This window comes from Pan troglodytes, chromosome 23 (genome assembly GCF_028858775.2).
Source record: "Pan troglodytes isolate AG18354 chromosome 23, NHGRI_mPanTro3-v2.0_pri, whole genome shotgun sequence".
Taxonomy (NCBI): Eukaryota; Metazoa; Chordata; class Mammalia; order Primates; family Hominidae; genus Pan; species Pan troglodytes.
The window spans coordinates 19,681,291-19,699,012 of NC_086016.1; the positions used below are offsets into that span (position 1 = coordinate 19,681,291).

The 17,722-nt window shown below is 43.0% G+C and overlaps 1 protein-coding gene across 10 annotated transcripts in view; it reads right to left on the reverse strand.

Moving 5' to 3' along the window:
• Window positions 1–17,722, reverse strand: part of GAB4 (GRB2 associated binding protein family member 4) — a 52,318-nt gene that overhangs the window by 14,738 nt on the left and 19,858 nt on the right. For all 10 annotated transcript variants that reach the window (XM_016939621.4, XM_016939617.4, XM_016939616.4 and 7 more), the window contains exon 3: window positions 14,410–14,617. In XM_016939621.4, coding sequence (XP_016795110.1) covers window positions 14,410–14,617 — 208 coding nt within the window. The remainder of the gene's footprint in view (window positions 1–14,409; window positions 14,618–17,722) is intronic.

The window sequence follows — 17,722 nt, forward strand, 5'->3', positions numbered from 1 at the left end:
CATGCCTCACCTCGCCCTGGAATGCTTCTCTCTGATGCATCAAAATGTTACACCAAGTCCAAAAGACTTTCCATCTACAAAAGAATTACTGGTCCCTAATTCTCCCTCTCATCTTAAGCATACCCTTCTCTGTGCCCCCATAGAACCTGGGCTCCCATCAGCACATGCACTCACTCTGTCTGGTGTGTGTTATCAGTGTGAGTCTCCCCACTCCTAGCAGACCCTGTGCTCTTCCTCCCTGTTCCCACAGCACCTGGGCTCCCATCAGAACATGGACCTTGCTCTGTCTTGTGTTGGTTTCTGGGTCTGTGTCTCTCTACTCCTAGCCAACCATGTCCTCCAAGACAGCAGAGGGCCACATCCTGTCCCATGGAATTATGCCTGGCTTATGGTAGATGACACTGATGCATTTTGAGCAGGACTATATCAGGTAAAAGGTAATCAAGGGAAGCCAACATGCCTGAAATTACCTACTCAAAGAACAGGAGCACTGTGCCAACACCCAGGGCTCTGGACACCCTGCTCAATCCCTGCTGCAGTGTGCTCCCCTTGGGCAAGAATCAGGAGGAGAACTCTGAGGACTCAGAGGTCCTGGGGACTCCATTACTGCCATGCACACCCATGTGAGGCCAATGTTACTATGATGTCCTGCATTGCTTTTGTTGGACGGATAACTGGGAGCAGTGGATTTGGAGAGACACTTGTCTTCCAGGACTGCAGGCTGACAGAAGCTGCATAAAACAGGTAAGACCCTGTGTCAGGTGCATGACATGTGATGCCACTTTAAATCTTCCTAATAGGTCTCAGAAACACATGTTACCCCTGCATAGCAGATGAGGAAGGCAGAAATGGCCAAGTTGGTACAGGGAGACACTAAAGCACTAGTGTGCAGGGTGCTTCCTGGAGTCAGCAAGCAGTTTGGGAGTAAACACTCACTCCAGCCAGCAGCGCAGTGCACCTGCCCTCCTGTCCTAGGCTTCTGGCTGCACAGAGGCTGGTGGCATGTGGGGCTGTCACACCACCTCCTCCATATTCTTTGGTGTCAATATCAACCCAGAGCTCTCCCTTGACTTTTAAAAATGGTTTCCTAGGTTTTGTAGCCACTTCCTTTTGCACTTGGTCACTGCATTTAAATAAATAAACACTTTAAAAATCTAAATGATGGGTGGCTGGCAAGATGGCCAAATAGGAACAGCTCTGGTCTGCAGCTCCCAGCGAGATCAAAGCAGAAGGTGGGTGATTTCCGCATTTCCAACTGAGATACCTGGCTCATCTCACTGGGACTGGTTAGACAGTGGGTGCAGCCCACAGAGGGTGAGCCGAAGCAGGGTGGGGCGTCACCTCACCAGGGAAGCACAAAGTGTTGGGGAACTCCCTCCCTTAGCCAAGGGAAGCCGAGAGGGACTGTGCTGTGAGGAATGGTGCATTCTGGCCCAGATACACTTTTCCCACGGTCTTCACAACTCACGACCAGGAGATTCCCTCGGGTGCCTACACCACCAGGGCCCTGGGTTTCAAGCACAAAACTGGGCAGCTTTTTGGGCAGACTCCGAGCTAGCTGTAGGAGTTTTTTTCCATACCCTAGTGGCGCCTGGAATGCCAGAGTGACAGAACTGTTCATTCCCCTGAAAATGGGGCTGAAGCTAGGGAGCCAAGTGGTTTAGCTCAGGGGATCCCACCCCCATGGAGACCAGCAAGCTAAGATCCACTGGCTTGAAATTCTCGCTGCCAGCACAACAGTCTGAAGTCAACCAGGGACACTGAAGCTTGGTGGGGGTGGGGCATCCGCCATTACTGAGGCATGAATAGGCGGTTTTCCCCTCACAGTATAAACAAACCCTCCAGGAAGTTCTAACTGGGCAAAGCCCACCACAGCTCAGCAAAGCCACTGTGGCCAGACTGCCTCTCTAGATTCTTCCTCTCTGGGCAGGGCATCTCTGAAAAAAAGGCTACAGTCCGAGTCAGGGGCTTATAGATAAAACCCCATCTGCCTGGGACAGAGCACCTGGGGGAAGGGGCAGCTGTGGGCGCAGTTTCAGCAGACTTAAACGTTCTGCCTGTGGCTCTGAAGAAAGCAGCATATCTCCCAGCACAATGCCCGAGCCCTGCTAAGGGACAGACTGCCTCCTCAAGCAGGTCCCTGACCCCTGTCCCTCCTGACTGGAGAAACCTCCCAGCAGGCATCGACAGACACCTCATACAGGAGAGCTCCAGCTGGCATCTGGCAGGTGCCGCTCTGGGATGAAGCTTCCAGAGCAAGGAACAGGCATCTATCTTTGCTGTTCTGTAGTCTCCACTGGTGATACTCCACTGGTGATATCTGCTGGTGATACAGAGTCTGGAGTGGACCTCCAGCAAACTCCAGTAGAGCTGCAGCAGAGGGGTCTGACTGTTAGGAGGAAAACTAACAAACGGAAAGGAATAGCATCAACAACAACAACAAAAAAATCCACACAAAAACCCTATCCGAAGATCACCAACATCAAAGATCAAAGGTAGACAAATTGACGAAGATGAGGAAAAAACAGTGCAAAAAGGCTGAAAAGCCAGAACACCTCTTCTCCTCCAGAGGATCACAACTCCTCACCAGAAAGGGAACAAAACTGCACAGAGAATGAGTTTGACCAACTGACGGAAGTAGGCTTCAGAAGGTGGGTAATAACTCCTCTGAGCTAAAGGAGCATGTTCTAACCCAATGCAAGGAAGCTAAAGACCTTGATAAAAGGTTACAGGAATTGCTAACTAGAATAACCAGTTCAGAGAAGAATATAAATGACCTAATGGAGCTGAAAAACACAGCATGAGAACTTCATGAAGAATACACAAGTATCAATAGACAAGTCCATCAGGCAGAAGAAAGGATATCAGAGATTGAAGATCAACTTAATGAAATAAAGCATGAAGACAAGATTAGAGAAAAAAGAATTAAAAGAAATGAGCAAAGCCTCAAGGAAATATGGGACTATGTGAAAAGACCAAGCTACGTTTGATTGGTGTATGTGAAAATGACAGGGAAAATGGAACCAAGTTGGAAAACACTCTTCAGGATATCATGCAGGAGAACCTCCCCAATCTAGCAAGAGAAGCCAACATTCAAATTCAGGAAATACAGAGAACACCACCAAGATACTCCTTGAGAAGAGCAAACCCCAAGACACATAATTGTCAGATTCAGCAAGGGTGAAATGAAGGAAAAAATGCTAAGAGCAGCCAGAGAGAAAGGCTGGGTTATCCACAAAGGGCAGCCCATCAGACTAAGAGCAGATCTCTCTGCAGAAACCCTACAACTCAGAAGAGAGAAGGGGCCAATATTCAACATTCTTAAAGAAAAGAATTTTCAACCCAGAATTTCATATCCAGCCAAACAAAGCTTCGTAAGTGAAGGAGAAATAAATTTCTTTACAGACAAGCAAATGCTGAGAGATTTTTGTCACCACCATGCCTGCCTTACAAGATCTCCTGAAGGAAGCACTAAACATGGGAAGGAAAAACCAGTACCAGCCACTGCAAAACCATACCAAAATGTAGAGACCATCGATGCTAGGAAGAAACTGCATCAACTAGCAGTCAAAATAACCAGCTAGCATTGTAATGACGGGATCAAATTCACACATAACAATATTAACCTTAAATGTAAACGGGCTAAATGCCGCAATTAAAAGACACATACTGGCAAATTGGATAAAGAGTCAAGACCCATCGGTGTGCTGTATTCAGGAGACCCATCTCACGTGCAAAGACACAGATAGGCTCAAAATAATAGGATGAAGGAAGATTTACCAAGCAAATGGAAAGCAAAAAAAAACAAAGCAGGGGTTGCAATCCTAGTCTCTGATAAAACACACTTTAAACCAAGAAAGATCAAAAGAGACAAAGAGGGCTTTACATAATGGTAAAGGGATCAATTCAACAAGAAGAGTTAACTATCCTAAATATATATGTGCCTAATACAGGCACACCCAGATTCATAAAGCAAGTTCTTCTAGACTACAAAGAGACTTAGACTCCCACACAATAATAATGGGAGACTTTAACACCCCACTGTCAATATTAGACTGATCAATGAGACAGAAAATTAACAAGGATATTCAGGACTGGAACTCAGTTCTGGAACAAGCAGACCTAACAGACATCTACAGAATTCTCCATCCCAAATCAACAGAATATACATTCTTCTGAGCACCACATAGCACTCACTTATTCTAAAATTGACCACATAATTGGAAGTAAAACACTCCTCAGCAAATGCAAATGAAGGGAAATCACAACAGTCTCTCAGACCACAGTGCAATCAAATTCGAACTCAGGATTAAGAAACTCACTCAAAAATGCACAACTACATGGAAACTGAACAACCTGTTCCTGAATTTATTTACTGGGTAAATAACGAAAATAAGGCAGAAATAAATAAGTTATTTGAAACCAATGAGAACAAAGACACAATGTACCACAATCTCTGGGACACAGCTAAAGCAATGTTCAGAGGGAAATTTACAGCACTAAAGGCCCATAAGAGAAAGCAGGGAAGATCTAAAATCAACACCCTTAAAAGAACTAGAGAAGTAAGAGCAAACAAATTCAAAAGCTAGCAGAAGACAAAAAATAACTAAGATCAGAGCAGAGCTAAAGGATATAGAGACACAAAAAAACCTTCAAAAAATCGATGAATCCACGAGCTGTCTTTTCGAAAAGATTAACAAATTAGATAGACCACTAGCCAGACTAATAAAGAAGAAAAGAGAGAAGAATCAAATAGACACAATAAAAAACGATAAAGTGGATATTACCACTGACCCCACAGAAATACAAACTAGCATCAGAGGATACTATAAACACCTCTATGCAAATAAACTAGAAAATCTAGAAGAAATGGGCAAATACCTGGACACATACACCCTCCCAAGACTAAACCAGAAGGAAGTCGAATCCCTGAATAGGCCAATAACAAGTTCTGAAATTGAGGCAGTAATTAATCGCCTACCAACCAAAAAGAGCCCAGGACCAGATGGATTCACAGCCGAATTCTCGCAGAGGCACAAAGAGGAGCTGATATCATTATTTCTGAAACTATTCCAAAAAATAGAAAAAGATGGACTCCTCCCTAACTCATTTTGTGAGGCCAGCATCATCCTGACACCAAAACCTGGCAAAGACACACAAAGAAAGAAAATTTCAGGCCAATATCCCTGATGAACATCGATGCGAAAATCCTCAATAAAATACTGGCAAATTGAATCTAGCAGCACATTAAAAAGCTTATCCACCATGATCAAACTGGCTTCTTTCCTGGGATGCAAGGCTGGTTCAACATACGAAAATCAATAAATGTAATCCATCATATAAACAGAACCAATGACAAAAACCACATGATTATCTCAATAGATGCAGAAAAGGCCTTCAATAAAATTCAACACCCCTTCGTGCTAAAAAATCTCAATAAACTAGGTATTGATGGGATGTATCTCAAAATAATAGGAGCTATTTATGACAAACTGACAGCCAATATCATACTGAATGGGCAAAAGCTGGAAGCATTCCCTTTGAAAACTGGCACAAGACAAGGATGCCCTCTCTCACCACTCCTATTCAACATAGTATATTGGAAGTTCTGGCCAGGGCAATCAGGCAAGAGAAAGAAATAAAGGGTATTCAATTTGGAAAAAAGGAAGTCAAGTTGTCTCTGTTTGCAGATGACATGATTGTATACTTAGAAAACCCCATTGTCTCAGCCCCAAATCTCCTTAAGCTGATAAACAACTTCAGTGAAGTCTCAGAATAAAAAATCCATGTGCAAAAATCACAAGTATTCCTATAAACCAGTAATAGCCAAATCCTGAGTGAACTCCCAATCACAATTGCTTCAAAGAGAATAAAATGCCTAGGAATAGAACTTACAAGGGATGGGAAGGACCTCTTTAAGGAGAACTACACACCACTGCTCAAGGAAATAAGAGAGGACATAAACAAATGGAAAAACGTTCCATGCTCATGGATAGGAAGAATCAATGTCGTGAAAATGGCCATACTGCCCAAAGAAATTAACAAATTCAATGCTATTCCCATCAAGCTACCATTGACTTCACAGAATTAGAAAAATCTACTCTAAATTTCATAAGGAAACAAAGAAGAGCCCATATCGCCAAGACAGTCCTAAGCAAAAAGAACAAACATGGAGGCATCATGCTACCTGACTTAAAACTATACTATGAGGCCACAGGCACCAAAACATGGGACTGGTACCAAAACAGATATATTGACCAATGGAACAGAACAGAGGCCTCAGAAATCACCACACATCTACAACCATCTGACTTTTGACAAGGCTGACAAAAACAAGCAATGGGGAAAGGATTCCCTATTTAATAAATGGTGTTGGGAAAACTGGGTAGCCATATGCAGGGAACTGAAACTGGACCGCTTCCTTACACCTTATACAAAAATTAACTCAAGATGGATTAAAGTCTTAAACGTAAGACCTAAAACCACAAAAACTGTGGAAAAAAACCTAGGCAATACCATTAAGCACACAGGCATGGGCAAAGACTTCATGAATAAAACACCAAAAGCAATGGCAACAAAAGCCAAAATAGACAAATAGGATCTAATTAAGCTAAACAGCTTCTGCACAGCAAAAGAAACTATCATCAGAGTGAACAGGCAAACAGAATGGGAGAATATTTCTGCAATCTATCCATCTGACAAAGGGTTAATATCCAGAATCTACAAGGAACTTAAACAAATTTACAAGAAAAATCCAAACAATCCCATCAAAAAGGTGCCAAAGGATAATAGACACTTCTCAAAAGAAGACATTTATGCAGCCAACAAACATGAAAAAAAGCTCATCATCACTGGTCATTACAGAAATGCAAATCAAAACCACAATGAGATACCATCTCATGCCAGTTAGAATAGTGATCATTAAAAAGTCAGGAAACAACAGATGCTGGAGAGGATGTGGAGAAATAGGAACACTTTTACACTGTTGGTGGGAGTGTAAATTAGTTCAACCATTGTGAAAGACAGTGTGGCGATTCCTCGAGGATCTAGAACCAGAAATACCATTTGACCCAGCAATCCCATTACTGGGTATATACCCAAAGGATTATAAATCATTCTACTATAAAGACAAGAACACCCGTATGTTTATTGCAGCACTATTCACAATAGCAAAGACTTGGAACCAACCTGGATGCCCCTCAATGATAGACTGGATAAAGACAATGTGGCACGTATGCACCGTGGAATACTATGCAGCCATAAAAAAGAATGAGTTCACATCCTTTGCAGGGACATGAATGAAGCTGGAAACCATCATTGTCAGCAAACTTACCCTAGAACCGAAAACCAAACACCACATGTTCTCACTCATAAGTAGGAGGTGAACAATGAGACCACATGGACACAGGGAGGGAAACATCACACATCAGGGCCTGTCAAGGGGTGGGGAGATAGGGGAGGGATAGCATTAGGAGAAATACTTAATGTAGATGATGGGTTGATGGATGCAGCAAACCACTATGGTGCGTGTATACCTATGTAACAAACCTGCACGTTCTGCACATGTATCCCAGAATTTAAAGTATAATAAAAATAAATAAATAAATATAAAATATAGTAAGGAGTAGAAAAAAACTAAATGATGCCCCTTAAAAAAGTTGAAAAGTAAGAAAAAACCAAACCCCAAATTAGAAGGAAATAAATATTACAGTTCATAGCAGAAATAAATAAAATTTAGAGTGAAAAAAATAAAATATCAATGAAACAAAAACTTTACTTTTTTGAAAAGATAAACAAAATTGATAATCCTTTAGCTAGATTAACAAAAAATGAGTCAAGCCTTAAATAAAATCAGAGCCAAAAAAGGAGACATTACATCTGATAAGACAAAAATTCAAAGGACCATCAGAGACTATTATGAGCAACAATATGCCAAAAATTGGAAAACCTGGAAGATACAGATTAATTCCTACACAAATACAACCTAGCAAGGTTGAATCATGAAGAAATAGAAAACCTGAACAGACCAAGAAGTCACAAGATAGACACAGTAATAAACTCCCATCAAAGAAAAACCCAAGACCTGATGGCTTCCCCGCTGATTTCTACCAAACATATGAAGAACTAACATCAATTCTTCTCAAACTATTCCAAAATGTTGAGGAGGATGGAATACTTCTAAACTCATCCTATGAAGCACTATCCTGATACCAAAAACAGACAAAGATACAACAAAAGAAGAAAACATCCCTGATGTTTATAACAATATATTATAAAGATAATTAATCTTGATCAAGTGAGATTCATTTCAGGGATGCAAGGAGGGTTCAACATATGCAAAGAAATGAACATGATACACCACATTAATAAATTCAAAAACAAAAACCATATGATCATTTCAAAATATGACAAAAAGTTATTTGATAAAATGCCACATCCCTTGACAATAAAAACTCTCAACAAACTGGGTATAGAAGGAACATACCTCAAAACAATAAAGGCTTTACATGCAAAACCCACAGCTAGCATCATACTGAACAGGGAAAAATGAAAAGCCTTTCCTCTAAAATCTGGAACAAGACAAGAATGCCCACTTTCACACGGTTATTCAACATGGTTCTAGAAGTCCTAGCCAGAGCAATGAGAAGGGAGAAAGAAAGGGCATCCAAATTGAAAAGGAAGAAGTAAAATTGTCCTTGTTTGCAGACAATATAATCTTATATTTAGGAAGACTTAAAAATGCCAAAAGGCTGTTGGAACAGATAAATAAATTCAGAAAAGATGCAGGATACAAAATCAATATGTAAAAATCAGTAGTATTTCTATATGTCAACAACAAACAGTCTAAAAAAAGAAATTAAGAAAGCAATCCCATTTACAGTAGCTACAAAAAATACTTAGAAATAATCTTAAAGAAGTAAAAGATCTCAACAATGAAACTATAAAATATTTATTAAAGAAATTAAAAAGGACATGAAAATGGAACAATATCCCATGATCATGATTGCAAAAATTAATATTGTTAAAATGTCCACACCACCTAAAGAAATCTGCAGAATCAATGCCTATCAAAATACATTCAGTATTCTCTACAGAAATAGAAACAAAAATTCTAAAATTTATATGAAACCACACAAGAATCAGAACAGCCAAAGCAACCCTGAGCAAAAAGAACAAAACTGGAGGAATCATATTACCTGACTTCTGTTGGGGAAAAGCTGAGTGTTGGGAAAAAAGCTGAGGCAGGGCTTGCATGTCTGACATAATGTAAAAGAGTCTCGGAACATGTCCAGGGTCCAGGGTCTAAAACCCCTCTTGGCCTTTGGAACACCAAATTCTGTGCCAAAGGGTGGAAGGCTGCCCTGCCGCACCATAATCTAAGCCCAGGGCATAAAATCCCTCGTGGCGTGGATGGAATCCAGGGCTCAGGGCATAAAACCCCTAGTGGCCTCTGGAATGTGTCTAGACTTGCTGGCTCCTTGTTTCTAGCATTCCCAGGATCATAGGTTGATTGTATCTTAAACTAGAAGAACATGTTTCCATTATCTCAAGTAGCAGAACATGTTCCATATGCTTCAAAGAAAATGCTAAACCATCACAGGTGTAGATCATGGGCTTGATGTGTCACTACCTTTCAACCCCACATCCTCACCACCTGTTTCTTTGATCACCAATAAATAGCATGGGCTCCCAGAGCTCAGAGCCTTCACAGCCTCCATACTAGCATTGGCCCCCTGGTCCCACTTTCACTCTTAACTTGTCTTTTCTCATTCCTTTCAGTCCACCAGACTTCATAGCCCTCATGGTCTGGTGTTGCATCTGATCACCCCAGCACTACCTAAAGAAATCTGCAGAGTCAATGCCTATCAAAATACCATTCTGTATTTTCTACAGAAATAGAAATAAAAACTCTAAAATTTATATGAAACCACACTAGAATCAGAACAGCCAAAGCAACCCTGAGCAAAAAAGAACAACACTGGAGGACTCATATTACCTGACTTCAAAATATACTACAAAGCTATAACCAAAACAGCATGGCACTGACTTAAAAATGGACACACAGGCCAATGGAACAGAATACAGATCTCAGAAATAAATTCATGCATTTACAGTCAACTCATTTCCAACAAAGATGCCAAGAGTATACACTGGGGAAAGAACGGTCTCTTCAATAAATGGTGCTGGGAAAAATAAATATCCATATGAATGTATGAATGAAACTAGAGCCCTATCTCTCACCCTATACAAAAATCAACTCAAAATTGATTAAACATGTAAATGTAAGACCTGAAACCATGAAACATGTAGAAGAAAACATTGAGAAAACACTTCAAAACATTGGTCTAGCCATATGTTCTTGAATAGCACCTCAAATGCACAGGTAATCAAAGCAAAAACTGACAAATGGGATTACATCAAGCTAAAAAGCTTTGCTGTATAGCAAAGGAAAAAATTAATAAGGTAAAGAAACAATCTACGCAATAGGAGAAAGTATTTTCAAACTATTCATCCAATAAGAAATTAATAGAATATATAAGGAACTCTAACAACTCAATGGACAAAAAAATCAAACAATCAGATTACAAAATGGACAAAAGATCTGGATAGACATTTCTCCAAAGAAGACATCCAAATGGCCAACAGGTAAATGAAAAAATGATCAACGTCACTAGTCATTAGGAAAATGCAAATCAAAACCACATGAGATATCTCCCCCAGTTAAAATGGCTATTATCAAAAAGATAATAACAAATGCTGATAAGGGCATGGAGAAATGGGAATGCTCTATATACTCTTTGTAGGAATGTAAATTAGCACAGCCACTATGGAAAACAATATGGAGGTTCCTCAAAAAACTAAAACTAGAACTACCATATGATCCAGCAATCTCACTGCTGGGTATATAGCCAACATCTGTATTATCTTGAGGTTCACATCTGTGTCTTCCAATTAAAACTGGTTAAATTCTGCTGGTTCTCCGTAAGCTGAGAAAATGTGAATTACATCCTGAATGTTGTGCATGTTGTGTTTTGTGTAGACTGTGGGTTGCCATAATCCTTGGGAGAATGTTGATGTTTTGGTTTCTGCAGGAAATCAAGCTGGTTAAGGTTGAGACTGCAAGTTCCATCTCTCCTATGTGTGGTAGTTCCAAGCTGTGCTCAGTTCATATAGCTCTGTTACACTGGTTTGGGACTTTCTACACACATGTAGCTCAAGGTGAGCATAAGACTTGGGTGGTTTCGTGCTCAGAATTAGCAGATCCCTTCTCCAGCTCACTCTGCTCTAGAATCCTTTCCAGCTCCACTGGGCTCTTTCCTGGTTCCTCTACCTAGAAAGATGGAGTTTCCAGGAAAGTTTTAACCACTGGCCCCACTGTGCTGCTTTGTGTGGGTGCACCCTGGAGGCAAATCCATGGAAGACAGAAAATTGACCTCTGTGTATTTGCTGCTCCAAGTTTTTCTCCAGTCCACACCCTGCCTCCTTTCATTTACCTCCCAGGGTCTTTGGGTAATTGTACTTTGTATGTGTCCAGAGTTTTAAGCTGTGATCTGGGAATGATATCCTGCAGTGGGTCTGCCACCACAGTGGAGCTGGAACTCCTAAGTCCTTTACCAGGGTCCCTGTATCTCTCCCAAAATCCATCATCTCTTCACCCATTACATACATTTTTTGCCCACAGATTTAAAAAGTTAACATACTTATTTTAAAGCCTTTGTAGGCTAGCTCCAAAATCTGGGTCTATTCTGGTCTGTTTCTATGTACTGAGTTCTCTAAACTGTGGGTCAACTTTTACCATTTACTCATACGGCTAGTAATTTCTCATTGGATACTGAATATCTGGGATCTGTTCTAGGAAAAGCCACGGAAATTGAATCTCAGTTCTTTCAAGAGTCAAATCTGTTCCAGAGTTTTGATTGTTCTTTAGTGCCTTCAAACAATTGTTTTCTAATGTCTCAGTTTCTAACTGTTCAGTAGGTTTAGTATGATGCAAGCTATGCCACTACCATCAGAAACAATATCATCTTTCAGGACTTAAGAAAGCTTCCTTCCTATTCTCCATCTCCCCTTGGAATTTGGCAAACAGTGTCTAACTTTTCTGTAGAAACTACACTGAGATATTGCTAATTGTTCTCTCACTCCCTCATCCACACAAGCGAAAACAAAGAGGACAGCACAGCTTGGCCAAGGGCCCATGGCAGTGCTGTTCCTAAGCTTTAGACAGTTCTTTCTCCTCAAATGTGCCATCTCACTACAGCACACGACCATCAAACGCTGATCATGTACTGCTAAAGACATACTATATGCCCTGCCTTGTGTCCTCAGAGCATCTTAACACAGAAATCCATAACACGACCTCCATAACATCCAGAACATCTTAACACAGAAATCCATTAACATGAGGCAGACAGCCCCAAATGCTGGCAGAGAGAACATAAAAAACTGCTGTGGTGATTCAAAGAAACCAACTCCTGCTGGTAAGACTAACAGGAATTTCACAGAGAAGGAAGGAATACAGAAAGTGGACCCTCACTGCTCATGCAAGCAGACATTTACCTGTCTGTCTCCTTTTGCTTCAGCTGTGTCATGGGAGTACAGGTGGTGGTGGCTGTTAGTATACCAAGCCTTCTACATAAAGTGTGTCCTGCAGATGAGCTGCACTAGTATCCTCAGTCTGTGTCAGCAAGGCAGGACTGTAGGACCCATCCTAGGTTCGCTGATGAAAACAAGCATCTCAGCAAGCTCCTCAGGTGTTCCACGTGCATGTGAAAGTATGAAGGGCACCAACATGAAGCACTGTGTCTTTTACAAGAACAACGACTGGAAGACCTCAGTTCTCTCTGTCCAGGCATTCATACATGCAATAGAGGGAAAGGGGCACAGGGAGAACCACAGGTAACATGGACTGGGCATCTGCCACTGTGCACTTCATGTGTGTTCTGCCACCTTACACCCATCAGCCTTTGAGTTAGTCGTTTCCATTCTGAAGATAAGTTGAAGGTCAAAGAGGTTAAATAAGTGGCCTAAGATTCCAAGAAAAGTGGCAGAACCTCAATTTGAAACCATATCTGGCCGATGCCAAGCCTGTGCCATGCTTTCCATTGCACTGTACTGCCTATCCCTGGTCTGGGACTCAGGAGAGGCAGGTACTGGTGTGGTTCTGCCACTAACTAGTTTAGTGATCTTGGTTAATTCGTTCTATCTTTCTAGAACACAGATCTTCATGTATCAGTTGATGAAGGTGGAACTGCTGAAAGTTCACAAACGAAGGAATTGCATTGCTTCAGGAAAATGGGTGATGGAACTAGCCTTCAGATTGAGTGCTGGAGCCCCTGCCATGTTACAGAAAAAGGATTAGAAAACCAGGAGTGCAGCAAAGTGTGGGGCAAAGAGTTCAGGACAGATGTGAGGACACCTGGGTTCTAGTCCCGCCTCTACCATTTGATAGCTGTGAGCCTCAGGTGCTTCACCTATAAAATGGAGATAAATGATCTTCCTAGCTATCTCTCATATGTTTGACTGGTTCAAGTGAGATTATGTATGAAAATATTCTCACAGATGTCATGAAGTCATCTATTAAGACAGCCATTTATCTGTCTGCCTTCATTTTCACAGCATGATTTAGGTATTTCTAAACTAACAAACCAAGGAATGTGACTGTGATCTGAGTGCCACAGTAGCAACTGAGCACCAGCTCTGGCCAAGCCCATCCCCTCTGCACATTTGCCTGACCTTACACTGGGAATAACAGGTGATAAAACTGGTGCAGGCCCTGCCCCTGTGAGAGAGCCAGTGGTGTCAGAGAAGCAGAGGTCATGGTTCCAGAGCAAGGAGTCCCTTGTGAAACCATCTGTGGTGACGGACATGCTGCCTATCTTTGCTAGTCACTTTGGTGGCTACTGAGCATTGACGTGTGGCTACTATAACTGAGAAACTGAACTAGAAATTTAATTTAATTTTAATTAGCTTAAATTTAAATAGCCATGACTGCAGCTACTGTGGAGCAGCACAGCTTAGAATTCAACTGAGCTATGGATCTGGTCATCAATCTTAAGGTTTCATAGCTGTCCTCTTAAGGCCAACACATAAACCAACTTTGTTATTTGCAGTTCTGAAACTCTAGCCTCTAATGCTTTTTTCCCCACAATCAAACAAAATTTTCATGGCATGGTTTTTTTATAATGGTAGGTTTCTTAGGAATCCAATTATCACTTTGTAGCAACATAAATAAAACAAATAAAATGTGAAGGCTACATAAACAAAAAATTAAATGTTGTTATATATGTTTGCTTACCTGGAAAGATATAATATTTTATGTCCTTCTCTTTGAAATTTAAAAAAATCAGGGACTGAATAGAACAAGACCTTGTGGGGTCACTGCCCCCACTGGCCATAGTAGCCCCCTACCTTGCATGTTCTGCTCTCTGGCTGGCGTGCTGGTGCGAGCGGAGACACCCCCGAGGTGCAGGGATGGGCCAGGTGGGCGGCACACAGTGAGACACCAGGGGCTCAGATGTGGGTTCTTGTTCTTGGGGGAGGTGCTGATGGGAGCGGCTGGGCTCAGCTGGAGAAGAGCAGGGGCCGTGACTGGCCAAGGAAATGTTTCCCAGGAAGCCTGTGAATGAAACAGGAAGGAAGGGCATCCTTGTCCTAAAGTGGGCTGCTAGAGGCAGAAACACATGAAGACAGTGGCGGTAATCCAACACCAGCACTCTTCCACTCACATGCCTGCCTCCTCTGTCCTCCCAGAGGAGGGCTGGGGCCTCCTGGCTATCCTGGCTGAGGAGCAGACGCTCTGCCTCTTTCCTACCCTGGAGCAGCCTGGAGGCCTCATAGTGCCCTGGGCCCTGACTGCTCCACTCCCAGACGGCGTGGTTCCCCACAGTCCAGGAGTGTGGTCCGGGCCCCCAGGCAAGACAGCCTCTGCAGTGGTGAGTGCTGCCACCTCCCTCCTCCATGGTGGCTCCTCTGTCATGGCCTCCCTCAAAGCTAAGGCTGTCTGGGTGAAGCGAGGCTTGCCAACTGAAGCCGCATTCTTGGAAACCCAGCTTTCCTGCCTGTCCTTCCATGGCATCTCAGACTCTCCTGTGGTGTTGGCAAGGAAGAGAGGTATCATGGACAGGTGGTACTTTGCTGCACCCCAAGCCCAGCACACTGTTCATCTGGCTTGCTCTCCAGGACCTGTCCACACTACTCAGCAGAACCTACAAGGCCTTTCACAGTCTGACCTGTTTCCTGCTTTCCTATACCCACGACCAAGGTATATGGCAGCATCAGCCATCCTGCACACACCGGCCTCTTTCAGGCTTCTTTGCTTTGGCTTATGCTGTTCCTTCTGCCTGGATTTCACTTCTACTCAAACTCACATGCAGACTTTAAGACCCTGCTCAAATATCATATTCTCTCTGAAACTTCAGGGACCGACTTTCTTCTGGGTGTCACAGCACTTGGCCCATGTTCCCGTTACATGTGTGATCCCATCATAGGCACTTCCTTGCCCAGTCCATGGGTTTTTGAGAACCGCTACTGATGTTGTTACCTCCACAGCCCAAGCATTTACCCAACAGAAGCCAGGTACATAGATAGTTTTTAGTTTGTGTTTGCAGAATAAATAAAAACATACTTTCAGCAATCAAAAACCCCAACAGCAAAACTTCTTGTTCAAAAGAAATGAAGGTCTACAGGTGTAATTTCAAATGATGTGATCGCTAAGTGGGGTTATGTTTGGGTGGTGCTGATGGTGGCTTTCTAAGGGTTCTTCAAGTCATATCAGAGGGGGCAGAGTTCTCTTTCTGACCCCTGATATCTGGCCTATTTCTGGCTGTGCCACCTCACGGCCTGAGGCAGGAACCCCAGCTGGCTAATGCCCCTGAGTGTCTGCTCCTCTCCAGCTGTTTCTGATGCTAGGCAAGACACGTTCTGCCAGTGAGCAACAAAAACATATGGCAGGACTCTGGGAAAGATGGCTCCACTTACAGCTATGTGCACTCCAAGATGAGCTCCCATGCAGGTCTCCTGGTGAGTGGGATGTCTGCTAACAGAATCAATGGCCTTGTAGCTCCAAAAGATCTGCAAGATGAATGCTCTACCAGTGGAGGATCAAGGGTCTATGCTAGGGGGCCAAGCAGCCACGGCACCAAGGATGAACACAGCTGCTGCCCAGGGAGGGTGCAGCCTGGGAAGCTCTGCTGAGCCTCTGCTCCTGCCATCTTGTTGGATCTGTTTCCTCTGCCTTCAATGGAGCTATTCTTCAGGGTTCTGCTCTAGACCCTCCTCAGCCTCACCCTGACTCCGGATACCGCAGGGTGATTCTGTCCTCCCACAGCCCCCAGGACCACCTAAGTGATGGCAACTCTAAAATCTGAACCTGCAGCTCAGGCCTTTCTGGGGCTCCCTGCCGCAAGGCAGACACCCCACAAGCAGGTGTCCCCGATGCTCCAAGTGAGCCCCTCGCATGCCTGTGTTCCCTCTCGGTGAGGCACATCAGCATGACTGTCCACTGCACTCTCTAAGCCAGAGCCCAGGCATCACTGCGACTCTTCACTCTTTCTCACCAACCATGTCCTGTCCTTACGGCATTGCTCATGGAAAGCTCTTCCACAATGCGCTGCATCCTTAAGATGACTCACAAAGCACTCTCTCTCTTTCTAAAACCATATTTCTGTTTATTTCTTCAACCAGTTTCTTGCCAGTAATTCCTCGTGTTTCAAATGGAATTCTAGTAAAATACCAACCTCTTTCTCATCACCCCATACATTCAGCTCAAAACTCAGTGAGGGCAGAGATTTCATCTCTTTTGAAATGGTTTTGTTCTCAGAATCAAGCCCAGTGTGTAACACAGTAAGTATGTGTTGATCAAACAAAGGATGTAGTATAGTAAGGAACTACTCCCCTGGTGACAGTCACTGCTCCTCATTGCCCTCCCAATAAAGTCCAGGCTCCTCAGTCTGGTAGGAAAGGCCACTTTTCCACAACCCACTAACCCTGTCCTGTCACCCCATGCATCCTTCATGCCCCCAGTTGTATGTGTGGGCTGTGAGGATGAAAGAGTGACTCACCCTCACCTCCACAGCCCCTGTCTAGCACTCGGGCAGTAGAGTCCTATCCATGACCCAGAGTCCATTTATATGCAGACCTGGGGGTCTATCAGCACCAAGCCATGGCTATAAAACTGGTCAGCTCTCTCAAATGGGCTATAGCTCCAGAAACATCCTTTCAAAGCAGTTCTGGCAATAAACATTGCCTGGAGAGTTCTTAAAACCAGACTGCTGTGTTTTGTCCCAGAGTTTCTGATTCAGTAAGTCTGGAGTGGGGTGCAGACTGACTTACAAGAGTAAATTACTTACTGACATTCTTACGAGAATGTGCAGGTCTAACAAGTTCCCAGGTGATGCTGATGCTGATGAGCTGAGAATGGTTTTTACATTTTCAAAGGATTGTAACATTTAAAAAAATAGGAATATAAAATAGAGACTATCTGTGGCCTTCAAAATCTAAAATATTTACAGGAAGTATCTGCTGAGCCCTGGACCCTTGCTACTCAAAATGAAGCTTTACTTTTTCAATTTTATCCTCCCAAAAAAAGTGGGAAGGAGTGGAGCTTCCAAAAGACACTAATGCCTGGGTCCGCCACCCAAGAGATTCCTGGGTAACTCACTTGGCACAGGTCCTTGGCATCAACATTTTAAAAATGTCCCTCCTTAATTCTGATGTGCAACCA